Source organism: Trichechus manatus, unplaced genomic scaffold (assembly GCF_000243295.1).
Source record: "Trichechus manatus latirostris isolate Lorelei unplaced genomic scaffold, TriManLat1.0 scaffold00004, whole genome shotgun sequence".
NCBI classification, from domain to species: domain Eukaryota; kingdom Metazoa; phylum Chordata; class Mammalia; order Sirenia; family Trichechidae; genus Trichechus; species Trichechus manatus.
The window spans coordinates 23,435,164-23,447,986 of record NW_004443940.1 but is presented as its reverse complement, the minus strand read 5'-3'; the positions used below and the strand labels follow the sequence as shown (position 1 = coordinate 23,447,986).

The 12,823-nt window shown below is 40.6% G+C and overlaps 1 protein-coding gene across 3 annotated transcripts in view; it reads left to right on the top strand.

The window, feature by feature from the left end:
- The first annotated feature begins 5,154 nt into the window (after positions 1–5,154).
- The window catches only part of RGPD4 (RANBP2 like and GRIP domain containing 4), a 54,696-nt gene continuing 47,027 nt past the window's right edge, over positions 5,155–12,823 (top strand). For 2 of the 3 annotated variants that reach the window (XM_023733707.1, XM_004369293.2), the window contains exons 1-3: positions 5,156–5,313; positions 10,966–11,033; positions 12,288–12,399. In XM_023733707.1, the coding sequence (XP_023589475.1) occupies positions 5,242–5,313; positions 10,966–11,033; positions 12,288–12,399 (252 nt within the window). In that variant the 5' untranslated portion in view covers positions 5,156–5,241. Of the gene's footprint in view, positions 5,314–10,965; positions 11,034–12,287; positions 12,400–12,823 lie in introns of all 3 variants that reach the window. The other variant, XM_023733702.1, reaches the window with a different exon arrangement.

The following is a 12,823-nucleotide window of genomic DNA, read 5'->3' as shown; positions in this document are numbered from 1 at the left end:
ATAATTCAAAAGCATCAATTCTTCTTTGGTCTTCCTTATTCATTGCCAAAAGACCTCTTTGAAGTGTTAAAAAGCAAAGATGTCACTTTAAGGACTAAGTCACGCCTGACCCAAGCCATGGTGTTTTCAATCACCTCATATGCATGTGAAAGCTGGACAACGGATAAGACGGAAGAATTGATACCTTTGGATTACGGTATTGGCGAAGAATATTGAATATACCATGAACTGCCAGAAGGACGAACAAATCTATCTTGGAAGAAGTACAGCCAGAATGCTCATTACAAGCAAGGATGGCGAGACTTCATCTCACATACTTTGGACATGTTATCAGGAGAGACCAGTCCCTGGAGAAGGACATCATGCTTGGTAAAGTAGAGGGTCAGTGAAAAACAGGAAGACCCTCAGCGTGAGGGATTGACACAGTGGCTGCCAACAATGGGCTCAAGCATAACAGTGATTCTGCGGATGGTGCAGGACTGGGCAGTGTTTCGTTCTGCTGTACATAGGGTGCTATGAGTTGGAACCAACTCGACAGCACCTAACAACAACAACATTCATTGTTCAGCTTTCGCAAGCACATGAGGCAAACGAAAATACTATGGCTTGGGTCAGGTGTACCTTAGTCCTCAAAGTGACATCTTCCCTTTTTTTTTTATCGTGCTTTAAATCAAAGTTTGCAGTTCAAGTTAGTCTCTCATACAAAAATTTATACACACACTGCTATGTGACCCTAGTTGCACTCCCCATACTGTGACACCACACTCCTCCTTTCCACCCCGATTTCCCATGTCCATTCAACCAGCTCCTGTCCCTTTCTGCCTTCTCATCTTGCCTCTGGACAGGAGCTGCCCATTTAGTCTCAGGTATCTACTTGATCTCAGAAGCACACTCTTCACGAGTATCATTTTACGTCTTATAGTCCAGTCTAATCTTTGCTTTGAGAATGGTTTTAGTTTTGGGCTAACGGAGTCCGGGGGCCATGTCTTCCGGGGTCCCTCCAGTCTCAGTCAGACCATTAAGTCTGGTCTTTTTACTAGAATTTGAGTTCTGCAGCCCACTCTTCTTCCTGCTCAGTCAGGGCATCTTTGCTTTTTAACACTTTAAAGAGGTCTTCTGCAGCAGATTTGCCCAATGCAATATGTCATCTGATTTCTTGACTGTTGCTTCCATGGTCATTGTTGAATTCAGGTAAAATGAAATCCTTGACAACTTCAATATTTTCCCATTTATATAATCTATACGTCTTAAAATTCATAGAACTATACACCCCAAAAGGGGGCAATTTTTCTATATGATTATTTACCAAAAATACCAATATAAGTTTTATTAAAAAAAGAAATCAACAATTTGCTCCATTCACTTACACCTGCCCCTCCTTCACTGTGTGCAGTCTGGTTTCTACCTGCACCACTTCTTTCAAAAGCAACTTCTAGGAACCAAGTCTAAAGAGCTTTTCTCAGTCATCACGCCTGATCTGTTGTATCAATTGATGCTGATGTTTATTCTCTCCTTAAAGGTCCCCTTTTTTGCTTGTGGAATGTTGTACACTTTGGATTTTCTTTCAGCCACTTTGACTGCTACAGGTAGTAGTATCCTGTTTTCTCTACATAATCTGTCCCTTTTTTAATGTCTGAAGAACAAGCAATAGAATTACATACAGCTGTGCTGTCCAATACACCAGTCACATGAGGCTACTGAGCACTTGAAACGTGGCTACTGTGATTGAGCAGCTGACTTCTAAATTCTATTTAATTTTAAATTAATTTAATCTTTAAAATCAGTTATTAGATTGAGTTACTGAAAACTTTTACATATGTTTGGAACAACTTGAGTATGGGGATCTATTTTTTCAATCCCAAATTTTATGAAATCAAAATACAGATCAAGTGTTTCTGATGAAAATTTAGTGTCTGAATTGACATGAATTATAAATGTAAAATATACACCAAACTTTAGACTTAATAAAAAAAAAGAGAATGTTAAATAGTTCATTAATTTGTCTATTGGATATTACATGTTGAAATGAGAATATTTGAATATACTGGGTTGAATAAAATACTAAAATTAATTTCTCCTGTTCTTTTTTTACTTTTTAAAATGGGGCTACTAGAAAATTTTAAATTACAAATTAGGCCACCACCTGTCTGTCAGTTTGTTGTACTGTGGGGGCTTGCATGTTGCCATGATGCTGGAAGCTATGCTACAGGTATTTCAAATACCAGCAGGGTCACCCAAGGTGGACATATTTCAGTAGAGCTTTCAGACTAAGACAAAGAAGAAAGGCCTGGTGATCTACTTCTGAAAACTAGCCAACGAAAACCTTATGGTTTTCAGAACCTTGTCTGACTAGCTCTGGAGACGTCATCAGGAGGGACCAACTGCTGGAGAAAGACATCATGTTTGGTGAAGCAGAGGGGCAGCGAGGGCAAGGGAGACCCTTGGTGAGATGGACTGGCACAACAGCCACACTGATGGACTTGAGCATGCTGGTGATTGTGAGGATGACGCAGGACTGGGCAATGTTTTCGTTCCGTTGTACGTAAGGTCACAATGAGTCGGAGTCCACCTGACAGTGGCTATCTATATTTCTACTAGACAACGCTCATATAGGGGATCCATTCCCACAGATATGCACACACATGTACATCTATACATATATACACTTGTATCTTTATCTGTATCTTCTAATTTTTGATTTGCGCGAGCTCTGCCTCGCATGGTTCCCGGGAGGGCTGTGCTATTATGTGATAGCTCCAAATCCTTCCGCAGTCGAGGAGTGAAAGATCTATTTCTGCACATGAAAGGCATTTTAGATTGTATGGACAACAGGTAGCATATCCAGAAGCTTCTCTTTTCAGAGATGTAATCAAAGCAAAAGTTTTAAAACAAAAATAATTATGCCCAAGAACAAAAGACAATGTCAGTGGGGGTGTGCACTCGTTTTGGTTCCTCTTGCTTCTGGGGCTCTTTATGAACATTTTTAACCTCATCATGTCTGTGAAGTTCAAAACCATGCGATTATTAAAGTGCTAGCTAGTATGCAGTAGTTCAGTATTACTAGAACCAAAACACCAAACCCGTTGCCCTTGAGTCAATTCTGACTCACACTGACCCTACAGGACAGAGTAGAACTGCCCCATAGGGATTCCAAGGAGCGGCTGGTGGAGTCAAACTGCCGATCTTTTGGTTAGCAGTCTGAGCTCTTGACCACTGCACCACCAGGACTCCAGTATTACTACAGAATCATTCAAATTGGGAGCACTGAGAAAATGATGAATTGATGGTATGAATGATTCTGATGAGAAAAAAATAATGTGATACATAAAAGGCACTGTATCTATGCAATGGATAATAACCAGCAACAGAGAGTAGGGATACTTGACCAGATGGTAAAAAATTCCTTAATTTGATCAACATCAAATCTGGATGCGTATTAGGACAAAGCAACGTTAGTTCAAAAGTCGAGGACTCCAGACTAATCAAGTAAAACTACAGATAAAAAAGGTCACAAGCCAGATATTTCTGTATGGATTAAAGTCTCATTCAAATTGAATTGGCACAGATTCAACCCGAGTGATGAACAGTTAGAGTAGAATTTGTCCCATTGCTAAGGAGTTCCTTGCACAGAACATTATGATCAGATGTTTGATTTGGGGGAAGGATAATTACTTGTAAGAATAGGTTGGATGGAACTGGTCTATATTTGGAAAAGATGCTGGCTAGAATGGACGACATCAAAAAGAAAGTGCCTACTTTTAAAGCCCAAGAAGACAGGCTCATAGTCCTGCTTGGTGGGAAAATGAGGTTCTGAAGCTTAATAAACGTGCTAAAGGAAAACCTTTTGAGTTCCTCAAGAAGGTTCTCTCTTTGACCCGTATCTTCTCAGTGCATTCAATTTTCCATCCCAAACCAGATTCTCTTTACATGTTAACTCTATTCATGTTAGTCAGAGTAGAAACCTCAGAATCATCTTTCCCTTTTCCCTTATTCACATCCAATGTGAATGAAATAAAACAAATGCTGTTTTTCCTTCATTATAAAGTTAATACTTGCACTGTTGAACATCTGGAAAATATGGAAAAGTAAAAAGTATAACAATTACCAATAATCACAACACTCTTTATTTCCAGTTAAAAATTTTAACATATTTCATTTGGTATCTTCCCACATAACTAAGACCCCACTGTAGGGTCCCTATCAGTCGGAATCGACTCCCTGGCAACGGGTTTGTTTTGTTTTTTCGTATACACAAATTTAATTTTTTTTAAACCTAAAACTGTCTTCACCATTGAAAACATTTTGTAAGCCTTGTTTTAAAGTAAGATTGTAAAGTTCAAATTCCAAAAGTAAACATAGGGGAAATACAGATGTTCCCCTATTTTGAGGTGTCTTCCACGATGTACTTATTATAAGGGTCTTGCCCCTCTCCCCACATCCTTCACCACCCCTGCACTCTGAGACTGTTACTGTTAAACTGTGGTACATCCTACTCTTCTACTAAAACTGTATATATTTTGGACGATCACAATTTTGTTCAACATACATATATGAACAAAACTACGATCGTCCAAAATATAGTATGTGACCTATATTCTAATTACACAATTTAAAATTTCTCGTATTTTTATACAAAAGCATGACTTTTAAAATGTATTCTTCGTATTCACACGTATTGGACATAATACATTTAACCAATCGCCTCTAGAATGGACATAATATATTTAACCAATCGCCTCCAATTTACCAAAATGGCCCGAGACTGGTTCTTCTTTGCACAGCATTACGTAATTATAATTAAGAACGTACGAACAAAACTTTTAAGAATCCAAAATATCTTGTTGATCTAATTAACAGTCCTTGGATCATACGTGGTATTGAACAGTTTTTCCCATGCCTCCTCCAGCGAGAGCCGTGACGCAGAAAGCCGGAATCTGAAATTGGTTTCGGAAGGCTGGAGTGCAAAGACCTGGCCGCCGGGCCGACGCCCAGCACGACGGGAGGACAGCCAGCGACCGCTGCCAAGCTGTGCGCGAGCGAAAGCCCGCGGACCTGGCAGGCGAACTCGCCGCCGTGGCCGGCGTGGCGCACGGTGCTGATGCAACACGCACGCACGTCCGGCCGCTCCTTAGCCGGCGACGACGCTGCGTCACGGGCTTTTAGGCGCTTCGGTCCTGAAGAGAGCCGATCGCTGCGGGCCCCAACGCCGGTCTCCCGCGCACCGGGAGCCAGGACGGCGCAATGAGGCGCAGCAAGGCTGACGTCGAGCGGTACATCGCCTCGGTGCAGGGCTCTGCCCCGTCGCCTCGAGAGGTAAGAGGCCCTGGAGAGACGGGGGCCTCCGGCCCTGACCCGGTTGGGGCCCGCGGCCCGGCGCCAGCGTAATGGCTCCCGGCCGGCCGCCGCTTCTTCGCGCGTTCCGTTGAGGCGCCGGCCGGTCGCGCGGGCCGTGGGTTGCGTGGCGCTCGCGAGAGCGCGGGCTGGGGGGGTGGGGGCGCGCGTGTGGGGGCGTAGGAGCTGGGGCCGCGCGCGTGGCCTCCGGGCGGGTGAGCGGCCTTTGGTGCTGGCGCTTCCTCTTCCTCCAGGCCGGCTCCCGAGCGTCCTCAGTTGCTGGCCCACCCTGGCCCGTGTTTCCTCGGCGGCTAGCGCTGCGCGGTGGGCCTGCACGGCTTCTGTGTCCCGGCTTTGGCGCCCCGGTGCCACATCCGGCGGGATTCTTTAGTCTCCCGGGCAGTTACCCACCGAAGCAGAGGCGGCACCTCCCAGGCTTGGAAGTTGATGGAACCCAGGGGGGTACTGACGCAGCTACAGGAGGGCTTGTCCTCGGGCCGGAGCAGGGGCTGCCACTGTATTTGCCACTGCTTGACACACAGCGCAAGTGACACGGGATGTTCCCCTATTTTGAGGTGTCTTTCACAGTGCTTTTAAGGGTGCTGCCCCTCTCACCACCTCTAGCACTGTTTGTAAGCTTCTTTCATTTGTTTTTATTCTTTAATGGAATCTGAGGAGTTCTAAATTCCCTACAGAATGTTGTTACTCTGGCTTAAAAGTTTTAACCTTTACCACAACATGCTTTTAGGGTATTTTTCCTCTTTTAAGACAAACCATATATTTTGGATTCAACAGGACTTCAGTGGTTGAATGTGGAGGGTAAGTGTGGGTGTGCACAGGATCTAGAGTCAGTTTGCCTGAGGCTGAATCACAGCTTTGCTGTTAAGTTGTGGAATTGGGCAAGTTAAACCGTTTTCTCATTAATAAAATAGAATTGTAACATTGACAGGATTAGATAGGATAATCCATGTTAAACATTTAAGACAGTGCTTGGCATATGTTGTGTGCCGTGGAGTCGATTCCAACTCATAGAGACCCTGTAGAACGGCCCCATAGGATTTCGAAGGCAGTAATCTTTACCAGAGCCGACTGCCACATCTTTCTCCCGGGGAGCAGCTAGTGGGTTGGAACCACCCACCTTTCGGTTAGCAGCCGAATTCTTTAACCACTGCATCAACAGGGCTTCTTCCTTTGACATACGGTAAACACTAAATAAATGTTAGTGGCGATTCATTTTTGTTGTTTTTGATGTGAAAAGGACATTCATCCAAGGCCTTTTTAGGGGGGGCAAGGAAGGGCCTGTGAGAATAAAGATTTATGTAAAAAGTTGTAAAAGAATTTTTAAAAAAGCAAAACCCTTGGACTACCATGATTATAATAGCAACATAGTTGAGTTTTTTTCCATATCCCAGGCTTATGTTATTTTATATAGTGCTCACAACAACTCTTTGGATACAGAGACCTGGAGAGATTAAAGATACAGGTTAGTTTCTTTTAAGAGCAGTGGAGCAGGTTATATAACCTTATTATTCCTGAGGGGGGGATGAATAGGTATCTACATCGGATTGTAATTTTGTACTGTTAGCATAGTCAGGGACACGATGGTGGTGCCAGAGTCTAGAACAGAACCTTTTTAAGGGTTTCTGTACCCTCTGAAATTGATATGCCTTTTTGTTGTTGTTTGTTTTATTCTCAATGAGGAGACCCTGGCTCCCCAAATATTAAGAATCACTGGACTAGACAGAAGTTAGAGGGTTTGGGAAATGATCTTTCAACTACCTGATCAATTCCATCAAATAGTGGAGATGGGTGCAAAATCTTAGGGATTGTTATTATGGTCACCTTTGTCTTACGCTTAAAGAATATTATTTTAATCAGATGTTTTCTTCAAAGAAGGTGAAGAAGAAGAAGGTTTAGAACCTGAGAATGTCAGTGGAGTATGGATTAGCAAGTGAGTAACTTTGGAACTTGGGAAGCCATTCTATAAGCTTAGGTCTGAGTTAAATGACAAAATAGGGTGATTTGAACAACTTAAGGAGTGCTGGTGGCACGGTGGTCAAGTGCTGAGCTGCTAACTGAAAGGTCAGCGGTGCGAACTTACCAGCTGCTTTGTGGGAGAAAGATGTGACAGGCTGTTTACATAAAGATTTACAGCCTTGTAAATCCTATGGGGAAGTTCTGCTTTGTCTTGGAGGGTCACTGTTAGTTGGAACTGACTCGACAGCATTGGGTTTGGGTTTGGTTGGATATCTTGGAAGGGGAGATAGAGAGGGCAGAGGCAGTAGCAGAATAGAAAGGGATATTAGTATTTACTTGAGTCATTTTGGTAGAGGCTGGCCATGTGTGAACTGACCATGCTTTTTAAGATGTTCAGGTTCTGGAGTGTGTCGATGGATCCATAATCTCCTATCTTCCTGCTCTTGGATTGTGCTTTCATTTGCTCATCTCTTTATTTTACCCTTTTTCTACTCCTTCACACCTGCTTTTGCCCGTATTGAAGACCACAGTCATTTGTTGTTGGGTGCCATGGAGTCAATTCCAACTCTTAGAGACCCCATGTGACAGAGTAGAACTGCCCTGTAGGGTTTTTTTGGCTGCAGTTTTTATGGAAGCAGATCTCCAGGTCTTTCTGTGGCAGAGCCACTGGGTGGATTTGAACCACCAACCTTTAGGTTAGCATCCACGGGCTTAACTGTTGTGCCACCAGGGCTCGTTATCAGTTACTTGTCTTCCTATAATTTTTATTTTTCCAGATAGCTTCTATGTAGTTTTCCTTGATTTCTGTTCAGTTGGCTTCCTGTTCCCCATTCCTGATTCCTACTCCTCAGAGGCAGTTTTACAGATCTTTAGTGGTTTTGTTATACTATTTACATCTATACTTCATACTTTGGAATAGCATATACTTTTATTTCTTGATGTCCACCACCCACAGTTTTAGACACTTTTTATTGGCTTTCTACTGTATTCCTCTGGAACTCTCTTTACAGACATTTCTCCTTCATTCTTTCAGTACCGTTATTGCAGTTTATAAGCATTTGTATAATTATGATAAGGTAAATATTTTAACATTTAGGTTGTTATTGTGCAGTTTTATTTTTCCTGGAGTTAGTTTTTTTTATTTGTTTAGTTTTCTATATTACTAATTCTTTACCTAAATTCAGCCATTTAAACTCTCAGGTGTGGTCAAAACTGGTCACATAATCCATCACTTTTACTTTTTTTTACCCTTAGATCCTCTCTCTGGGGTACTCTGTCTTCCTGCTCCAGTTTGGACTCTATTTTTCAGTATCTAGACTTTTGCTTATCCTCTTGTTTTTTCTGTGGGGCAGGCCTAGCCTGTCCTGTAGGGTCTCTGTGAGTCGGAATCAACTTGATGGCAATGAGTTTGGTTTTTTTGGTTTATAACCCCTGCCCTCAGCCTTGTCAGTACTTCCCAGGTTTGGAGCCAGTCACTTTATACTGACAGCAAACCCATATGCTGCCGCTTTTATTTTGGGGTGGGGAATAATCATCTGGCTGTGTAGGATGGGAGTATGTGGTATCTCTGGGGGCAGTGTGGCATCTCTCAGGGTCTGACTGTTCCTATTTTCATCCCCACCTCAGTTCTTGATACCTAACAGTTTGAGCTCACATATTTGCTTACAGTTGCATCTGGTGCTCCGGACCAACAGAGTCCAGGGGCCATGTCTTCCAGGGCCCCTCCAGTCTCAGTCAAACCATTAAGTCTGGTCTTTTTACTAGAATTGGAGTTCTACACCCTACTCTTCTCGTGCTCTGTCAGGGATTCTGTTGTGTTCCCTGTCAGGGCGGTCATTGGTGGTAGCCGGGCACCATCTAGTTCTTCTGGTCTCAGGCTGATGGAATCTCTGGTTTATGTGGCCCCTTTTGTCTCAGGATAATATTTCCCTTGTGTCTTTGGTGTTCTTCATTCTCCTTTATTCCAGGTGGGTTGGGACTAATTGATGCGTCTTAGATGGCTGCTCGCTAGCTTTTAAGACCCCAGATGCCACTCACCAAAGTAGGATGCAGAACATTTTCTTAATAAACTTTGTTATGCCAGTTGACCTAGATGTCCTCTGAAGCCGTGGTCCCCAGACCCTCACCCCTGCTACTCTGTCCCTCGAAGTGTTTGGTTTCCCTACAGCTGCTTTAAGAGACTCTTAGTTACTCTGCCATTTACCTGTCATTTTGACATTGAGTTCACTGGGCAAAAATCACATTATGTTAATACCTATCATGAATACAGAAGTAATAGAAGTTTACTATAGAAAATTCGGAGGGAAAAAAAACTTTTAAATATAATGTAATTTAACAATTGAGAAGTAATTTACATTTTTCATATGTATATATCTACACAAAAAACATGCAGTTGAAAACAGTGCTTTATAGCCTGCCTTTTTTTCACTTAATACGTGATTTTTTCCTCCCATGTTTTTGTGTAGGCTTCAAAAATAAGGTCTTTGATGGCTGCATAATCTGTCACGTGGGTATACCATAATCTGGTTTGTCTCAGCATTCTGGATTTTTGAGTTTGTGGAATTAAAGAGCCAGGACAAAGACTTCGTTTATTACCTGAAAAATTGAGTTTTTATTTCTGCCTTTTTAATCCGTTGAGTATAAAACACCAGTCTATCAGGTAAATGTCTTTAGAGAGAACAGTACCTGGACAAGGGTATCCCCAGTGCCTTAAAAGTTCTAAAGTACTTGCTTATTGTTCCCTGTAGAGGCTTACCCATGGTAGAGTAGAGGTTTCTGGTATGCCTGTCCCCTTGAAAAGCTGATTTCTGTCATCTGTAGAGTGAGAGAGTGGTACCATATAGTTTCTGAGGTTTTCTGCTGTTATTAATGCTTAACTTCTGGTATCTTCCTGTCTTGATGTTCTTTTTTTTTTTTTTTAATTGTGCTTTAGATGAAGGTTTACAGAGCAAATTAGTTTCTCATTGAACAATTAATACACATATTGTTTAGTAACATTGAATGCGAACCCCATGACGTGTCAACACTCTCCCGTTCTTGACCTTGGGTTCCCCATTTTCGTTTGTTCAGCTTTCCTGTCCCTTCCTGCCTTCTTATCCTTGCCCCTGGGCTGGTGTTCCCATTTAGTCTTGTATACATGGTTGAGCTGCATGTGTTATTGTTTGTTTTATGGGCCTGTCTAATCTTTGGCTGAAGGGTGAACCGCAGGAGTGACTTCAGTACTGAGTAAAAAGGGTGTCCAGGGGCCATACTCCCGGGGTTTCTCCAATCTCTGTCAGACCAGTAAGTCTGGTCTTTTTTTTTTGTGAGGTTGAATTTTGTTTTCCATTTTTCTCCAGCTCTGTCCAGGACCCTCTGTTGTGATCCCTGTCAGAACAGTTGGTGGTGGTAGCCGGGCACCATCTAGCTGTGCTGGACTCAGTCTGGTCCTGTCTTCATATTCTTGATTTTTTTTTAAATTATGGCAATCATAAAATGTAAGATCATGACTTAGAATATATACTTGTATTTTTACAGGCAATTAAAATACATGTTACCTTTTAAATTAATAAAACTTAAATATTTCAGTATTAACTTTGCTTGGACAAATTTTTAGTCTTTTTGAAAAAAGATTCAAAATATTTCAAAAGTTTTAAGAACTCATTTTTTTTTTTTTAGAAGTCAATGAAAGGATTCTATTTTGCAAAGCTGTACTATGAAGCTAAAGAATATGATCTTGCTAAAAAGTAAGTACCAAATAGTAAACATGCTTTAGTTTTCTAAAATCAATGCCTTATCTTGTGTTCTTTGAAATAGGTAAAAAATACTATGTTCTTTAGTAGTTATTTCTAAATGTGTCCTGGAAATAAGGGTTTTATCACTCTCGCAGACTGATGTTAAGAATGAGCCTAGAATGATTATTTTTTGCATGCCTGCTCCTTGCTTATACTTAGGGCAAGAAATGAATCGTTTTGACTTAGCACACCGTTTCTGAAGATTGTCCTAGATTAGAATAAGAGAACCATGTTTATGTTTTAGTTTCTTGGTTAGGTATCTGGCACTTTAATCACAGGGAAAATAGCAATGATACAAAATTAAATGGATACAGAATTACTGGGCAAGATAATAGCTTGTGTAAAAGACCTTTGGTAGACTCAGTAGGTGACATTCTTAGGCTCTGTCTCACCCATAGAACCAAGAAATGTGGTGATCTGATTTCCTAACTCAGGGTGGCTTATAAACAGATTAGGAGGGAGGTAAACTGTTAGTTTCATTGTTGGGAAAACTGAAATGCTGATAAGAAAGGAAAAAACGAGCACCTTTATATAACTAGCAACACTGGGGCTGCTAACTTTTTGTTCCTTAATAATGTGAAGCTTTTTCCCCAGTTTTGGGCTTTGGTTTAATTTCTCCTTTGACGCCTGTTACTGGGTGGTTATTTATTTTTAATTGTCGCTTGATTTAAGAAATGCAAATTACTTGCATTTAGTAGTGTATTTAGTGATTTTTTTTGGTTCAATTTTAGCTAGATACGTTACTGTTAGAAATTATTTTATTGTTTACAAAGTAAATTCTCTTAATTGTTTTTTGAGAAATTGTTGCTCTTTAGTATTTTTGTTATAACTTTAAAAATCTTCACTATAAGCAGTTTGTAATTTCTATGCAAAACTCTTTAATGCTTTACCAAAATGTGATCAGGAAGAAAAAGCAATTTATGTGCTTATTTCTTATGTGTAGGTAGCATTTGGAAGAAACATTTGATAAATGTAGCACCTAATGGTAAAATGAGTATATTGTAAACTGTGTGTGTTTTAAGTACTATCTGTTTTTTTCTGTGCATATTTTTGAGTTAGCTATATGTTCCAGTACATAAATAGGGGTAACTAGTAATTAGAGTAACAGAATATAAATTAGTTTAGTAGTTGCTTTGATTCAGATAGCATTTAAGTACAGTTCTAAATATGATAATTTAAAGATAATTTTTGTATTTTTTAAAACAGGTACATATGTACATATATTAATGTACAAGAGAGGGATCCCAAGGCTCACAGATTTCTGGGTCTTCTTTATGAATTAGAGGAAAACATAGACAAAGCTGTTGAATGTTATAAGGTAAGATTAAAATATAGTCTTTGCACAGCTAAACATGTATGCATAGAGTAATTTTTATATTTAATAATTTTAATATGTTTTATGAATGTCATGAAAACAGGCATTGGTATCATAGTACTGTTTAGTGACATAATTTGAAACAGCTTAAAATATTATTTGGCCTAAAGTACACTATAATTTATCATTAAGAAGCTAGCACTTGTGAAACAAGATTAATTTGATATTTCATAAATTTTAAGTGTAACATCATCAGAAATGCTGTCCGTGTGTGTGCGTGTGTGTGTGCGTGTGTTTTGGCATTCACCTAATAAAAACACAGTTTTTATTTGATTCATTTCCAGAATATTCCAAGACACTTTAATTTTAATAACACTGAAATAACATCATCTAATAATACAGTTTTTCTTGGGTACAGTGATAATTT